The sequence below is a fragment of the Eubalaena glacialis genome, chromosome 5 (genome assembly GCF_028564815.1).
Source record: "Eubalaena glacialis isolate mEubGla1 chromosome 5, mEubGla1.1.hap2.+ XY, whole genome shotgun sequence".
NCBI lineage: Eukaryota > Metazoa > Chordata > Mammalia > Artiodactyla > Balaenidae > Eubalaena > Eubalaena glacialis.
The window spans coordinates 32,998,427-33,011,431 of NC_083720.1; the positions used below are offsets into that span (position 1 = coordinate 32,998,427).

General features: G+C 39.0%; 1 protein-coding gene across 1 annotated transcript in view; it reads left to right on the top strand.

The window, feature by feature from the left end:
• The first annotated feature begins 490 nt into the window (after positions 1-490).
• The window catches only part of DKK2 (dickkopf WNT signaling pathway inhibitor 2), a 104,710-nt gene continuing 92,195 nt past the window's right edge, over positions 491-13,005 (top strand). Inside the window, exon 1 of the mRNA XM_061191183.1 lies at positions 491-921. Within this exon, the coding sequence (XP_061047166.1) occupies positions 700-921 (222 nt within the window). The 5' untranslated portion in view covers positions 491-699. The remainder of the gene's footprint in view (positions 922-13,005) is intronic.

Below are 13,005 nucleotides of genomic sequence, written 5' to 3' on the forward strand. Positions count from 1 at the left end.
TGGAGCGCAAGACAGCTCCCAGGGCATCGCAGCGTCCCTGGCAGCGCTTGGCTGCTGCAGGGCTGTGAGCCGGAGAACAACGCTTCGGGGCGCCTGTGCGTGCGCGCGTGCGGGACCTTGGCTGGCCTCAGACCTCAGGGGTCTTGTCCGGGGACGGTTCCTGATCCCCCATACAGTGCCCGCTAACTTTGAAAAGGAGGACTTATGTCCTGCAAAGGTTGAGACATAAGGGGTAGGGAAGGAAAAGGAGAGAAAACGCAACTGAGGCCGAAGGAGAAGGAACTGATGTGGACCTCCTGAGCAGTTGGGAGGAGGACTGGACCGCGGAGAACCGGGCGGGATCTCGGAGGTGCGGGGCAAGGAGCAACGGAAGCGGTGCGGGCCGTGGCGCTGGGTCTTCTTGCACCTCGGGTCACGCCTCCTTGGCAAGAAGGCGCCTCGCCTTTGATTGCTTCCAGTTACTGCAGAACTTCCTGCCCTGGCGGAGAAGCAGGTCTTGCTTGGGTCGCGCTCCCTCCCGGTCTGAGGCGTGAGACTGAGTTCACACGGTGCTGGGCCCCCAAAGCCAAGTGGGGTTGGGGGAAACAGAGTCTGCGAGTCCCGGCGCCCCGAGCGTAGGGCCCCGTGTTGGGCTCCTCCCTCCCTCTGTATCCGCACCCTTGCGGGCTTTGCCCCTCCCTGGGGACCCCTCGCCAGGAGATGGCCACGCTGATGCGGGGCAAGGACTCCTCCCGCTGCCTGCTCCTACTGGCCGCGGTGCTGATGGTGGAGAGCTCACAGTTCGGCAGCTCGCGGGCCAAACTCAACTCCATCAAGTCCTCTCTGGGCGGGGAGACGCCAGCCCAGGCCGCCAATCGATCTGCGGGCACATACCAAGGACTGGCTTTCGGCGGCAGTAAGAAGGGCAAAAACCTGGGGCAGGTAGGAAAATACCCCCAATGCACTCTTCAGCCAGGAGAGGTAGGGACCGGCACTCTCGGACACTTCATTTGCCTTTGCCCCCGAGGGCGCCCCCAGGTGTGGCGCGCGAAGCGGCTGGGGAGGGGTTCGCAGATGCACGTCTGCACTGGCGGGGGTGGCTGGGTGGCTGCGAGTGCTGGAGGGTGTGGAGCGGGCGGGAGAGGGTACTTTCTCATCTTTGCTTTGGGATATGATGGGCATGTGCGGAGATCTAGTGCGTACAGATGGGGGAAAGGGCCGGAATGGTCCTTCTCCACATTTAACACGGTGGATGTCGAGGATGATGTTAATAGCTAACACACGGCAACTACTATGTGTCAGGTACTGTTCTAAGCGTTTTACATATGTTTAATCTTCACAACCCTATAAGCTGGGCGCTGTTACTATCCCTATCCGGCAAATGAACAAACTTAGGCACCGAGTAGAAGCTCTTTGCCCACGGCACACAGTTAGTGTAAGTGGCAGAGCGGGATTTGAACCCGGACAGTCTGAGTCCAGTTTCTGGGCTCTTAACAGTTTCATTTCACAATCCGAAGAGGGAATTTACCGTTTTTCAGGTTCTCCTTCCTTCCCAGCCACTTTCTCATTTTCGTGAAGTAAGGTCACATACAGAAAGCTTCAATAAACGTGCATTTCTCACTCCTGGATATAAATCATCCTGGAGGAAACAAAATAACGAAGCGACAATGGCAGTATCATAGTTACGGAGGACCAGGGTGCCTGGGACATAGCAAGGAAAACTCCCGAGGTTTATTTTCCAGAGGGAACTTTCCGCGAGCATCTTTGTTTCTCTGTCACACAGACAGATAGATTGACAGTCATGCAAACAGTTACACAAACAGACACAGAGAGACACGAGTGCGCACACTTTGCGCCCATTGTGGCCAGCACGCAGCGGCCAGGAGAGGGGGCCTGCGGGCACTGGGAACCACTACAGCTCCCCCTTCCGCTCCTTTTTTGCGAAGCCAAAACCGAAAGCCAGTTTGCCAAGCAGCACGGGCACATCCACAGCACAACTGTCAACCCGTGAAGGCGGCTCATTGCCCCACAGATCCTGGGTTTCCTTGTTTTATGAGAGGATCCTGCTGCAGCTGCTGTGCGCGTCCTCCGCTGCCCCTGCCCCCAGCGCAGGCGGCAGAGCGAAGGTTGACAACCAAGGCCGTCCTGGATGGACAGCGAGGGAAGATTCTGCTCCGCTTGGCCCCCTAGTGCCCTCTCACGGGGAGAGTTTTGCTCGTTTTGCAGTTCCAGAATGCTTCCTGGGCTTTGAAATGTCAAACATTTCAGCTATCCTCTCAAAGGAATACAAAGCCTGCAACCACAGTAATTTTTTTTTTAAGTCTCAAGGGAAATAAACTATACATCTGCATACACACTACATGCATACATGTCCTGTGCATATTCTCACACATGTGTACATACCTCCATCCACACTTACAAGACCACTCTCATTCCGTTTTTCTCTTCCTTGGGAAACACCCTGCCATTTTCAATAGGAATGGACTTCTCTTAGAAGTCCATAATGTGATGGGTCAAAGACTAGAAAGGATGCTCTCAGTCCAAATCATCAGATTTTTTTCTAATGCTACTGACTTCAAATTCCACCTTATCAGTTGCTGAAAAGAGCTGGGTTTAGTTTAGCAAAGAACAGAGGGATGGACCCAATAATCTTTGAGGTTCCTTTTGATTCTAATCCATGTACATTCTGTGAGTTTCTGCAAAGGGCTTTCTGTTTCCGTCACCATTGGGCCCTAACACCTGATGTTCCTCAGTCAAATTATCAGTTATGTCAGCACTGCCGCTAGCCATAGGGTTACATGGGTTAGACTGTGGGATGCATCCCAGAACCTGGCTTATCCTTTATGTTTTGGTAGCATATCAGTATATAAATATGTATAAAATATGTGTGCTTATTTTTCTCTCTCTCCAAATATCTGCTCCTTACAGAGGTTGTGACTCTGTTTTGCATGTCTTCAAATTGAAGATTGATTTATTTTATAAATGAGTTGAATTTTTCTTTTTTTTTTTTTTTTTCCTTTTTGAGTTGGATGTCTTGTATGCTTTCCATAACTTAGTGGTCCTATGGAATATATTTCATTATATTTACCTAACTATAATACAGGATCCTTAGAATTTGACATTGGGTTTGTGAGAAGATTACAACTTATTAGAGACAATGGTAACATAGAATTGAAACATTAAGTTGACTCACAGTAAGATAGCTGGAAAATAAAAGGATTATCTTTTGTACATTCTGGCTTCTCACTTGTTTATTGGGTGACCTAAAATGTGTACTGTTATGAAGGAAGAAATAGAAAAAATCTTTCCTCTTTGAAGTAGAAAGAGGAATTCTTTGAATATTTATGGGTCTCTTTATCTTCTTTCTTCCACTAGTTATGTGGTTACCAAAATTCTTAGTACTCTTATTTTCAATAATGGAATGGAAATTAGAAAGACTATTCAAAACGGAAGATGCCACAGCCTTTTATGGAGAAAAACTTTAGAAGAAAAATGTAGCTGAACTGAATTTTTATCCATCATAACATGATTGATTGAGAAAATTTGTAGTAAAATGCCAACTGATAAAACTAGCTAATTATGTAGTGTCATCCTTAGGCCTAATAAGTCTGGTTGTCTCCCCGTCCCCAGTCTTTGATTGATGATACTGAACTGTATGCATTTCAGAGGTACAGGAACCAGAGACTGTAAGATATAACTTCAAGTAGGCATGTCAGAAACTTAGTCTTTGGTCTCCTTTTCCTTAAGTGAAAATTGAATAATGGTCTATTTTTCCTGATTTACTTTCAGAATAGAGAATTGAAATAAAAATTTTATTGCTATTGCAGAAGAAATTACTGAAGAAATTTAATAATTCATTAATCTACAAAAGTGAAAATGAGACTAAATTGGCGCCAAGGTTTTCTTGATTCACCGTAGCTGATTTCATATGAAGAAAACATTCTAATTAGTAGGAATTCTACTTGTCCTGTCAGCAAGGTGAATCATTTGTAAATCACTTCTGGAGGAGTAGCCTTTGAATTTCAGGAAAGATTTAGAGGGCGTGCAAAGAAAATGAACTGTTCTCCAGGGGTGTTAAAATTCTCATTCTTAGGTTTGCTTTCAAAGACGCAGTTATGAGTTATGATTGGAAACTGACATAGAAAATTGAATTCATTCAGGTGAATCGATACAGAAGTAGCAAAAATTATTTTGCAGAATTATTCACATTGTTTTAATTTGACTTTCCTTTTGCATTTATTATTAATGTGTTTTAAAAGGTAGTGTGTGTATGTATATGTATATGGGATAAATGAGATTGTAGGACTGTTACTAACATATATATCAATATTTATATGTCTCAGTTTCTAAAGAGACTTGCAAATTTTCTAAATCAAAAGTATTATTAAACAAAATATTCAATATCATGTGCTTAAATATATTCTGATTAAGTACACTGTTGTTCAGCATCACCTCTGGAGCATGAGGTATCAATTTTTACAGGCCACCTTAAAGACAGATTTTAAAAAAATAAAGCAATTTATAAAATCAATTTACCCTTGAAATTAACAGTGATTTTTTTTTTTTTTTTTTTTTGAGAATGAAAAACCTTTTGAATGTGTTTGTAATAGCTTCTTTTAGTCTTTACTCCTTACTTTGTCTTAGACTGGCAGATTAATTTGAACACAATGCTGTATGATTTTGAAATATTTTTAAAAGTTATGATGAGAACTGTGGAAAATAATTATATTTTAAAGGTAGATAAGCTTCCTGGCATGTGTCTCTAAAACGAAGGTGAAACTGGTAATGTAAATTCAGATTCCATTATTTTCTGATATAATTTTGATGCTTGAAGGACGGTGGTTTGGATGAAGTTATGTTGTGAGAAAAGAACGCTTGAAATACATTGAAACAGAAGCTTGAGGACGTTGGTTAGAGAACACTCATATTTGTATATTGAATTTTCTTTAATAAAAATGCTGTATCTATTTGCATGCACAAACACTCATGAATATGCTCATTGAAAAAACTATATACCCTATTTTCTGTAGGTGATTTCTTCACTTTCTAAAATTATCCATGACTTTTTTTTTTTAAAACCCCAGTCCAACTTTCCCCTGCTTGAGGATAAATATTTGCTATCTCCTCTGGACATCAGCTGACACTAAACATAATCAGGAAAGCAAATCAGTTTTTAAATTAAATTTTTGAAAATGAAAAATATTTGAAATAATCTACACTACACTACTTCTTTTCTTTCACTGTGGATAGTAGAGAATTGATGGTTGATACAAGTGAAGGTTACCTCGTGAATAGCAAGAAAAGTATTTTAATGATAATCTAAGTAGAGGCATCCATCATTTTATTTCTGTGCTAGAGGAGAGAGAGTAAAGGACAAGGTTACTTAAACTCACTCCAGCTGTGACTTTGACCCTACCATAGTCTTCTTTAGCACTCCCCTCTGATACATATTCCTTCCCGGGATATTTCAAATCTTACAATTTTTAAAGTAGAGAAAACAATGTAATAGAAAGGTAACATATATTCTGTTCTAGGAGAATACTGCCGCTTCCTCTTCTTTTCCCTGCACAGTCGTTTTGTGTACATTAAAATGATCTGTTAAATTATAGAGGCCTTTATAATACTCAATATACTTACCATTTTAGACTCAGTCTCTTCTGGCTGTTCATTCTTTGGTATTGATGTAACATTGAAATGAATTACAATCTTATTTCTGTCTGTGACTCCCTGAATGCCCTTTTAAGTCGTTTTATTTCATTATACCTCTAGTCACTTGTACTCATCCATAAAAAGGAGATAAATCTGCTCCTACTTAATTATTCAATCATAGAAAAGATTTATGCAATATTTATATTCCTCTTATTGAGTCATTTTTTACAAAAATCTGAAGCAACCGTCAAAACAAAATTAATAATAATTAATAGATTTTTGTGTTGTGTAGGACTGCTTTAAGATTACGTAGAAAGATTAAATATGGAATATATAACAAAAGTTTAGTATTACTGTTTAAGGAAAGCAGAAGTTAATTTTTTTCTTTCTCTGTCCCCACTTTCTGGGAATGAGAGAATGACATATTTATCTCTAATTGTTGGGGGTTTCTTTTTAGGATAAATATAAACCATTCTCCCAAACACAGAGGTCAACTGATACAAAATATGGGAGATTATTTTTGATAGGAACATCTGTCCACAGGAGGAAAGTCACCATCCAAATATTTTAAATTGTGGCTTCCCAATGAGTCTCTCATGCTAACAGTTTTGGGTTATTGCCCACTTCTTTGGGTTCGAAACAAGGAAGGAAGGCCACGAATAACACCAACATCTAATCAGGGTCCTTAGGGAGAGTTCATCCCATAAATCCTTGTCTTAGTGATGGTAAATTAAATCAGAAACCTTTAAGGCAGAAGGGATTTCAATATCAGATATAAATTGCTGTACTTTAACTCAGTTTATGCAGCACTAAAAACAGAATTATTATATTCTAACTTTTATCCACAACCAATGAACCTGAATAAGAGACTATATTTGTGGGCTCTTACTACTAGCTTAGATTTATCTATGTGCTTCAAATAAATGTAGAAATAAAATCAGCAAAACACAAAAGTAGTAAACATTTTAAAAAGTTACTTATCTCTCTTCCATAGTTAGATAAAAGGGACAAATATGCATCAGATATCCTTTAAAATATATTACAGCGTCTAATTTAATTGGTTGATTCTACTTATGTATTATAATTTGGCACACACAATAGCTCAAATTTAAATATTTCATTATCATGCAACATTTTAACTGTCCCAACCTGTCTAAAGCAAACAAATAAAATCAGTGAATGAATAAGTACATTAAGTGGCAAAACAAAGCATCACAATTAGGGGGAGAGCTTCTTAAAGTAGTGGATCCATCCAAATATCTCCTAAAAAATGTTAGCTCTCCATATTATGCTTTACCATGTGGAATAATAATGTTCTTTCTTCCCAGGACTAGAAGAAAAGAGTGATTTTCAGATATTATTTCCTTAAACTGGCTTGCAAATAGTTATAGCACACATCAAATTATAGTAAGAGGTTCCATTTATTGATTATTTACTCTGTGCCAGGCACTGCTCCAAATGCTTCATTTGAATTAATTTTTTAATTCTCTCGGCAGCCTTTGGAGCAAATCCTAACATCATCCTTATTTTTATAAATGATAAAACAATAATTCTCCTGAGACACAGAGAGGTTATGCAATTTGTACAAGTCACACAGCAGTAAGTGGAGAAAGCCAGAATACGAACCCAAGTGATCTAGTGTCAGAGCCTGCATATTTAACTACCAGACCATGCTGCTACAATATGCTGCAATATACAATATGGATACAATATCCATACAGTGTGGACTTAAGAGGAAACATGGACCTTTATTTTATTCTTCCCTATTCTATTTTCTAATGACATGGATATAACTCTACATTCATTAAAACCATAGCAAAACCCAAACCCTCTGTTGATGCCAATTGCTACTCTGAGTAACCATAGTTTGATAGCAGTTCATGGGTACAAAGGCATGCACATAGTAGTACACTAGTTTCATCTCTGCCTTTACTTGCCTCCCTACCAGGGAGAATTCACTGTCAACAAGGAAAACATACACACACACACACACACACACACACCTCTTTCTTTCTCTTACTCTTTCCCATTAAATTATTGCGTTGCCCCAAATAGAAGGGAATGCTATTGCATGGATCCTATTTTTCTCTTTTTTTCTCATGGTAACCACCATACAGTCCCCAGTACCCATCATCCTGCATCTAAGTGACACCACGTGCCCACTGACATCAGCAAAGTGGAGGCCTTCTCAATGGCTTCTCTCCAGTGGCTTTAAGTTGGTCTGGCTGGCATCCCTCACATTATGATCAGATTGGGGGAAACTGTCTAGGTTTAGAACCTGCTATTGCTTTTGTTTTTTCTTTACTTTTGACCCCTCCGAGCTGCCTTTCAGAGAATCAGTTGATCTGTAGCAGCACTGCAGCACTACAGCTTCCTAACAGAATTCCTAGGGGAATTTTTCCAAATTTCAGCTGGCTAGCTTAATGTCTTTGGAAAAGCCACTTAACCTCTGGTCTTTTTTAAAAAATCTGTAAAATAGGATAACAGTAGCAACCATAATAGTAACAATACTCATCTTACTGGGCAACAGGGAGGAAGAGGAAAGTGCACTTAGTCATTGAACTGATGTCATTATTACTGTTACCATTACAGAAATAAGTAAGGTCAAGTGCTCCTGCACGAAATAGAAAGTGGCTGCTTAATTTTCCCCACCAAGATGGGAAGGAGTAACTAAATGAATGCATGTGATGTACATGAAGGAAACAAATGAACTCAATTATACCAAGGCCAAGAATTGTAAAACAGAACAAAACAAGACAAAATAAACACACACACACACACACACACACGCACACACATGCTATCATGTTCCTTGCACTGATTGTTAGAATTAAAAGGGATGGTAAGTCAGCGCTGTCTTGTAAAACTTAAGCAAAATAGCACATAATTGAAAATTGATGAAATTACACAGAAGCAAGAGTATAGCAGACATTAAAAATACAACCACAGTAAGGAGAGGTCCTAAAAACTATGGCAATATTAGTTATTTAAACATGGGGACCACAATAATTGAACAACATGTTATAGTCTGCTGCCAACAGCATTCATTTGATATTCTCCAAAGTAAGACAGCCTATGCCAAGGCAAGCTTCTCGACACTTTCTGCACAGTGCTTGGAGCCCAAAGGGCTTGCTGAGAATTTGGAAGACTTATAACTCTCTTTGAGTGTCAGACTGTCCTGCTAAGAGGACTCAGAAATTTGGAGCTCATTATTCTCGTTCCATTCCCTTTACTTGTTTGTTTGCTTTGAGTTCTTTTTTCATGATTCAGGTAATTTGGAAATATTTTAGTAATGTTAAATTGAGAGTGAAAGTCATCTCACTGAAGTATGTGATAAAGTTCTTTTAACATACTGGATACAAACTGTTTGCCAATAAGAGTTTCTATCTGGTAATGAACTAAAAAACTTCATTCAAGTGGGAGGACGGGGAAAATTGTCATTTAAAACTAACTGAAATGACAGCTCACATTCAAATAATAGTCTTCACTTGCTCATTGTAACTTCATCTTAACCCTTTGGAATTTAGCACTGTGAACAAGCGCTGTGTTAACTTGTCACTTTTCCAGTAACCATCCTCTGTACTCTGTTGTCTGTCTTTTATACCTAATATAGCCCCTTGCTTCTGTAATATTACATATTTTTCTTTTCCTCTCTGGTTTGTTCCTCTTTATTTCTTTATTTCTTTCACTGATTCCTCCACAACCTTCTGCCCATAAACGTGGGCATTCCTTCACATTCTCTCCCCAGTCCTCTTTTCTTTCTGTTCTGTGTTCTTTTCTTTGCTGATATTATTTCCTTCTTTGAAATCATTTGTCACATATGCAGATGTTCTTGTTAAAAACTCCTGAGCCCCCCTGCCTGCTCAACTGTTTTGAAGTCCTTTCAGAAACAAACAAAAAATCTCCATATCAAAAATTAAACCATTTACGGTTGACTACAAATTGTCAGGAGTCAGGCAACCAAGTCTTTATGATTTCTCATTGCTATCAAAAAAGTCTGCTAAAAAGTGCCCCGGGTTAGACTAATGCAGGCCCCAAGAATCAAGTCTGATTGCCCCAACTTCTCATGCTCTTTTCCCTTTCATCACTTACTGGACATGAAATAAACCTGTGTAGATTCCTATCAAGACAGGTGCTTTTGTTTCTTGAACTCTATTTATTTGAATGCTTTGGATGTAAAGGGCCTCCAGTTTTTTTCCTCTATGATGGACTTGTTACATCAACTAGTGTCTGATGAGAATATGCAAGTATCTATTATTTATGCTCATGAAATGTTACATATTATAATATGCAATACATATTTTAAGCAGTATATAATGTTTGTTTTTATAGCTTGAACTACGCACTAAAGAGTAATTTTTTGCTACTTGCTATTTTATAAATAATTACTAATTTCTAGTGTAAAACGCTTCCTTAACATTTATTTTCCACCTGATAGACTCTTAAAAGTGCTTGCCTCTTTAATAACTGAATAAGAGGATTCTTCAAATATGCCTAATCATTATTAATCAAGATGGAGAGCTTTATAGAAAGAAACAAGAGAACCTTTTATCATCTACAAGTTTCAAGAACTTGTACAAGAGACTAAAGTGGGCATAGTTATAGCCGGGAGATACATTAGAAATCACCTAGTTTAACTCTCTCATTTTACATACGAGGCAACCAATTTAGGAGATGGTCATGATCTGCCCAATGTACCACAGATAATGCCTGTGACAAAGGAACTTCTGCGGGAACTTGGATCTTCTGACTTCTAACACAAGCCTTTCGAATAATAACAAAGCTCTGTAGAAGAATTAAATTCAGTTGATTACAAAACTGATGGGAGATAAATTATAGGTAGAGCTCTTTTTTCAGCTCTAAATTTGTGTATGTCAAAATGTATTAGCAAAGAATACAATGTCATGATTCCAACGGTGTCAGTAGGATTTAAGCAAAATTAATGAAAGGATGTGGCTTTGACTATATTATCCTTGCTTGCTTTTTCATTCATAATACCTTAATAAGCCTGGCTAAAGAGAGTCTGTACCAAAGAAATATATTTTACATTGGACCAAGTACACATACGTATACACATACACACACACACCCCCTTGAAAAAAAAGTTTCAACAATAAATACTTTTAAGATGCAGTGCGTCTTTAAGTCCTTTCCTTCTATTCTACTCTGCACTATACTCTTGTTCTGTTCTCTTTGCTCTCTCTCTTTTAAATACTGGTCATTACTTATAGAAATGACTGATCAAAACCTGTGGTTTGAAAAACCACTGACTCATTTGCTACTGCCCTCACCCTGAGGGAACTCAGGGCATTATGCTCAGAGATTGGTAGTACTTGAGGAATCAGCCCCAGTGCGGGGAGATAGAAAGCAGAGGCAGGCGGGTTTTCATGGAGAGAAGCATCCACCATCTCAGACCTCTCCCACTTTCCCTTCTGCAACTGCACGTCAGCCTCTGGCCTAGATGTTGTGGAACTCTTCATCTTGGGATGTGCCTAACCTCTGCCTCTCTCTCTACTTCCAGGAGTAACTGACTTATAACAATGCTGTGTTTGGTCCTTGGATGTTTCCTGTTAATTAATTTCCATGTTAATCTGTTATCCCACATTAGTATTGTTCTTTCTGGGTGTATGCCATGTGTATCATCATACTTTATTTCTAAGAATATGCAGTTGAGGATGGCTACAGTTCCTACACAGGACAGCAGATGAGCTTGACAGAGCCTGGGATAAAGATTCAGAAGACCTGGTTAGCCTATTTTTTAATATGCTGGACATTGAAGAAATCATCTAACACCTTGAAGCCTTAGTTTTCTTATCAGTAAAGTGGGAGCTGTGACAATGGTGTCTTTTCCTATCTCTTTGCAAAAAATAAAGTATTGTTTATTTACATTACATCATTAGAGGTTGTGTTATGAAAAACAAAATTAAGACCTTTCCACTCTGAATTCATGAAAGACAAATCTGAATTAGACAGAATCAACCCCAGAATGAGTTATTCGAGTTGGATTTTATGATTCTGGAATCATAAATTCAGTTTCTGTTTTGACAGATTGCCTTTATTTTTTTAGGGAAGAAAGACTGAAAGCGGAAGGTGTTTTTTGGTTTTGTTTCCTTTCTTTGCCTATTTGTCTTGATTTTCTTGTATTTCATCAAAAATTTCAGTACCAGTAGTAATTCTTCCACATTTCTTATTAGAACTTAGTGGTATTATTATAAGGATTACTATTTTTATTCTTGCCGGCTACAAACAGCCTGCTATTAGAATATCCTGCCTATGGCATTCAAGAAGAGCCCTATGTGTTTTTATTCTATCATGTATGAGATGTGTTACTGTTTATATATTTTTAAAACATCTTGGAAAGGCATTATAAGGGCCTCAATAATAGAAGTAAGTGTATTTTTAAAGCTCTAAAACTAAACCTGAGTGTCATATTTTGGGCACATTATAGGTTACAGGGTTCACAGTGGATAAAGTTCAGAGAAATAGCCAATTATAAAGTCAAGCTGTATGGGTGTGAGATCACGTGAACTGTGACAGACAAAATATATTTTGCCACAAACTCTTCAAACAGGAAAGTGGGTATTTTTCAAAGCTGGTGAAAACATATTTTTGTTTTCCTAAGTAGGCGTTTCCTAATGAACAGTGTAGTAGTTCTGATCTTTCACGTTCCATGTGCAGGAATCTCACCCAAACATTTGTCCAAGCTAGAAACAGTCTAGGCTTCCTGCTTGCCATCCCTGCTCCTAGGCAATTATGCTCTAATTGATAGGATTCTACTTCTTTTTTAATATTGATCTCTTTTGTTGTTTTATTGTCATCCCAACTGCCATTGCCTTGATTCAGACCATTATCATTTCCCAGTGTAACATTACAATTTTGCGGTATTTTTGTGCTTCTCCAAACCATCCTCCACACTACTTCTAAAGTGAGCTTTCTAAAATAAAAATCTGATAAGAGTCCTCTAGAAATGTTCATTTCTAGAGCATGAAGTCTAAACTTCTCAACTTGGCACACAATGTCATCAATTATCTTGTTTCTCTTACTTTGTCCCTGGGGCCACACAGCTGATGAATGGCGGAGCTGGGGTTTAAAGCCAAGCAGTCTTCCTTGAGTCTGTCTACTTAATCATGCTATGTTGCATCCTCATATAAATTGGAGGCCAGAGAATCCAGCTAGAGACTGTTTATTGGTATGTTTTAGAATTCAGATGTGATTAAGTTCTTCTGGTAAGCCAGTCAACTTGTTAATTGCTTACTTCTTAGATGTATTAGATGCTATGATCACAGTCAACAAACATTTATTAGACACATATGTTATGCTGGGCCCTTGGTATGAGTAGCCGTAAAAACAAGTGTAGTGTATTTGAGGAATCCAGTT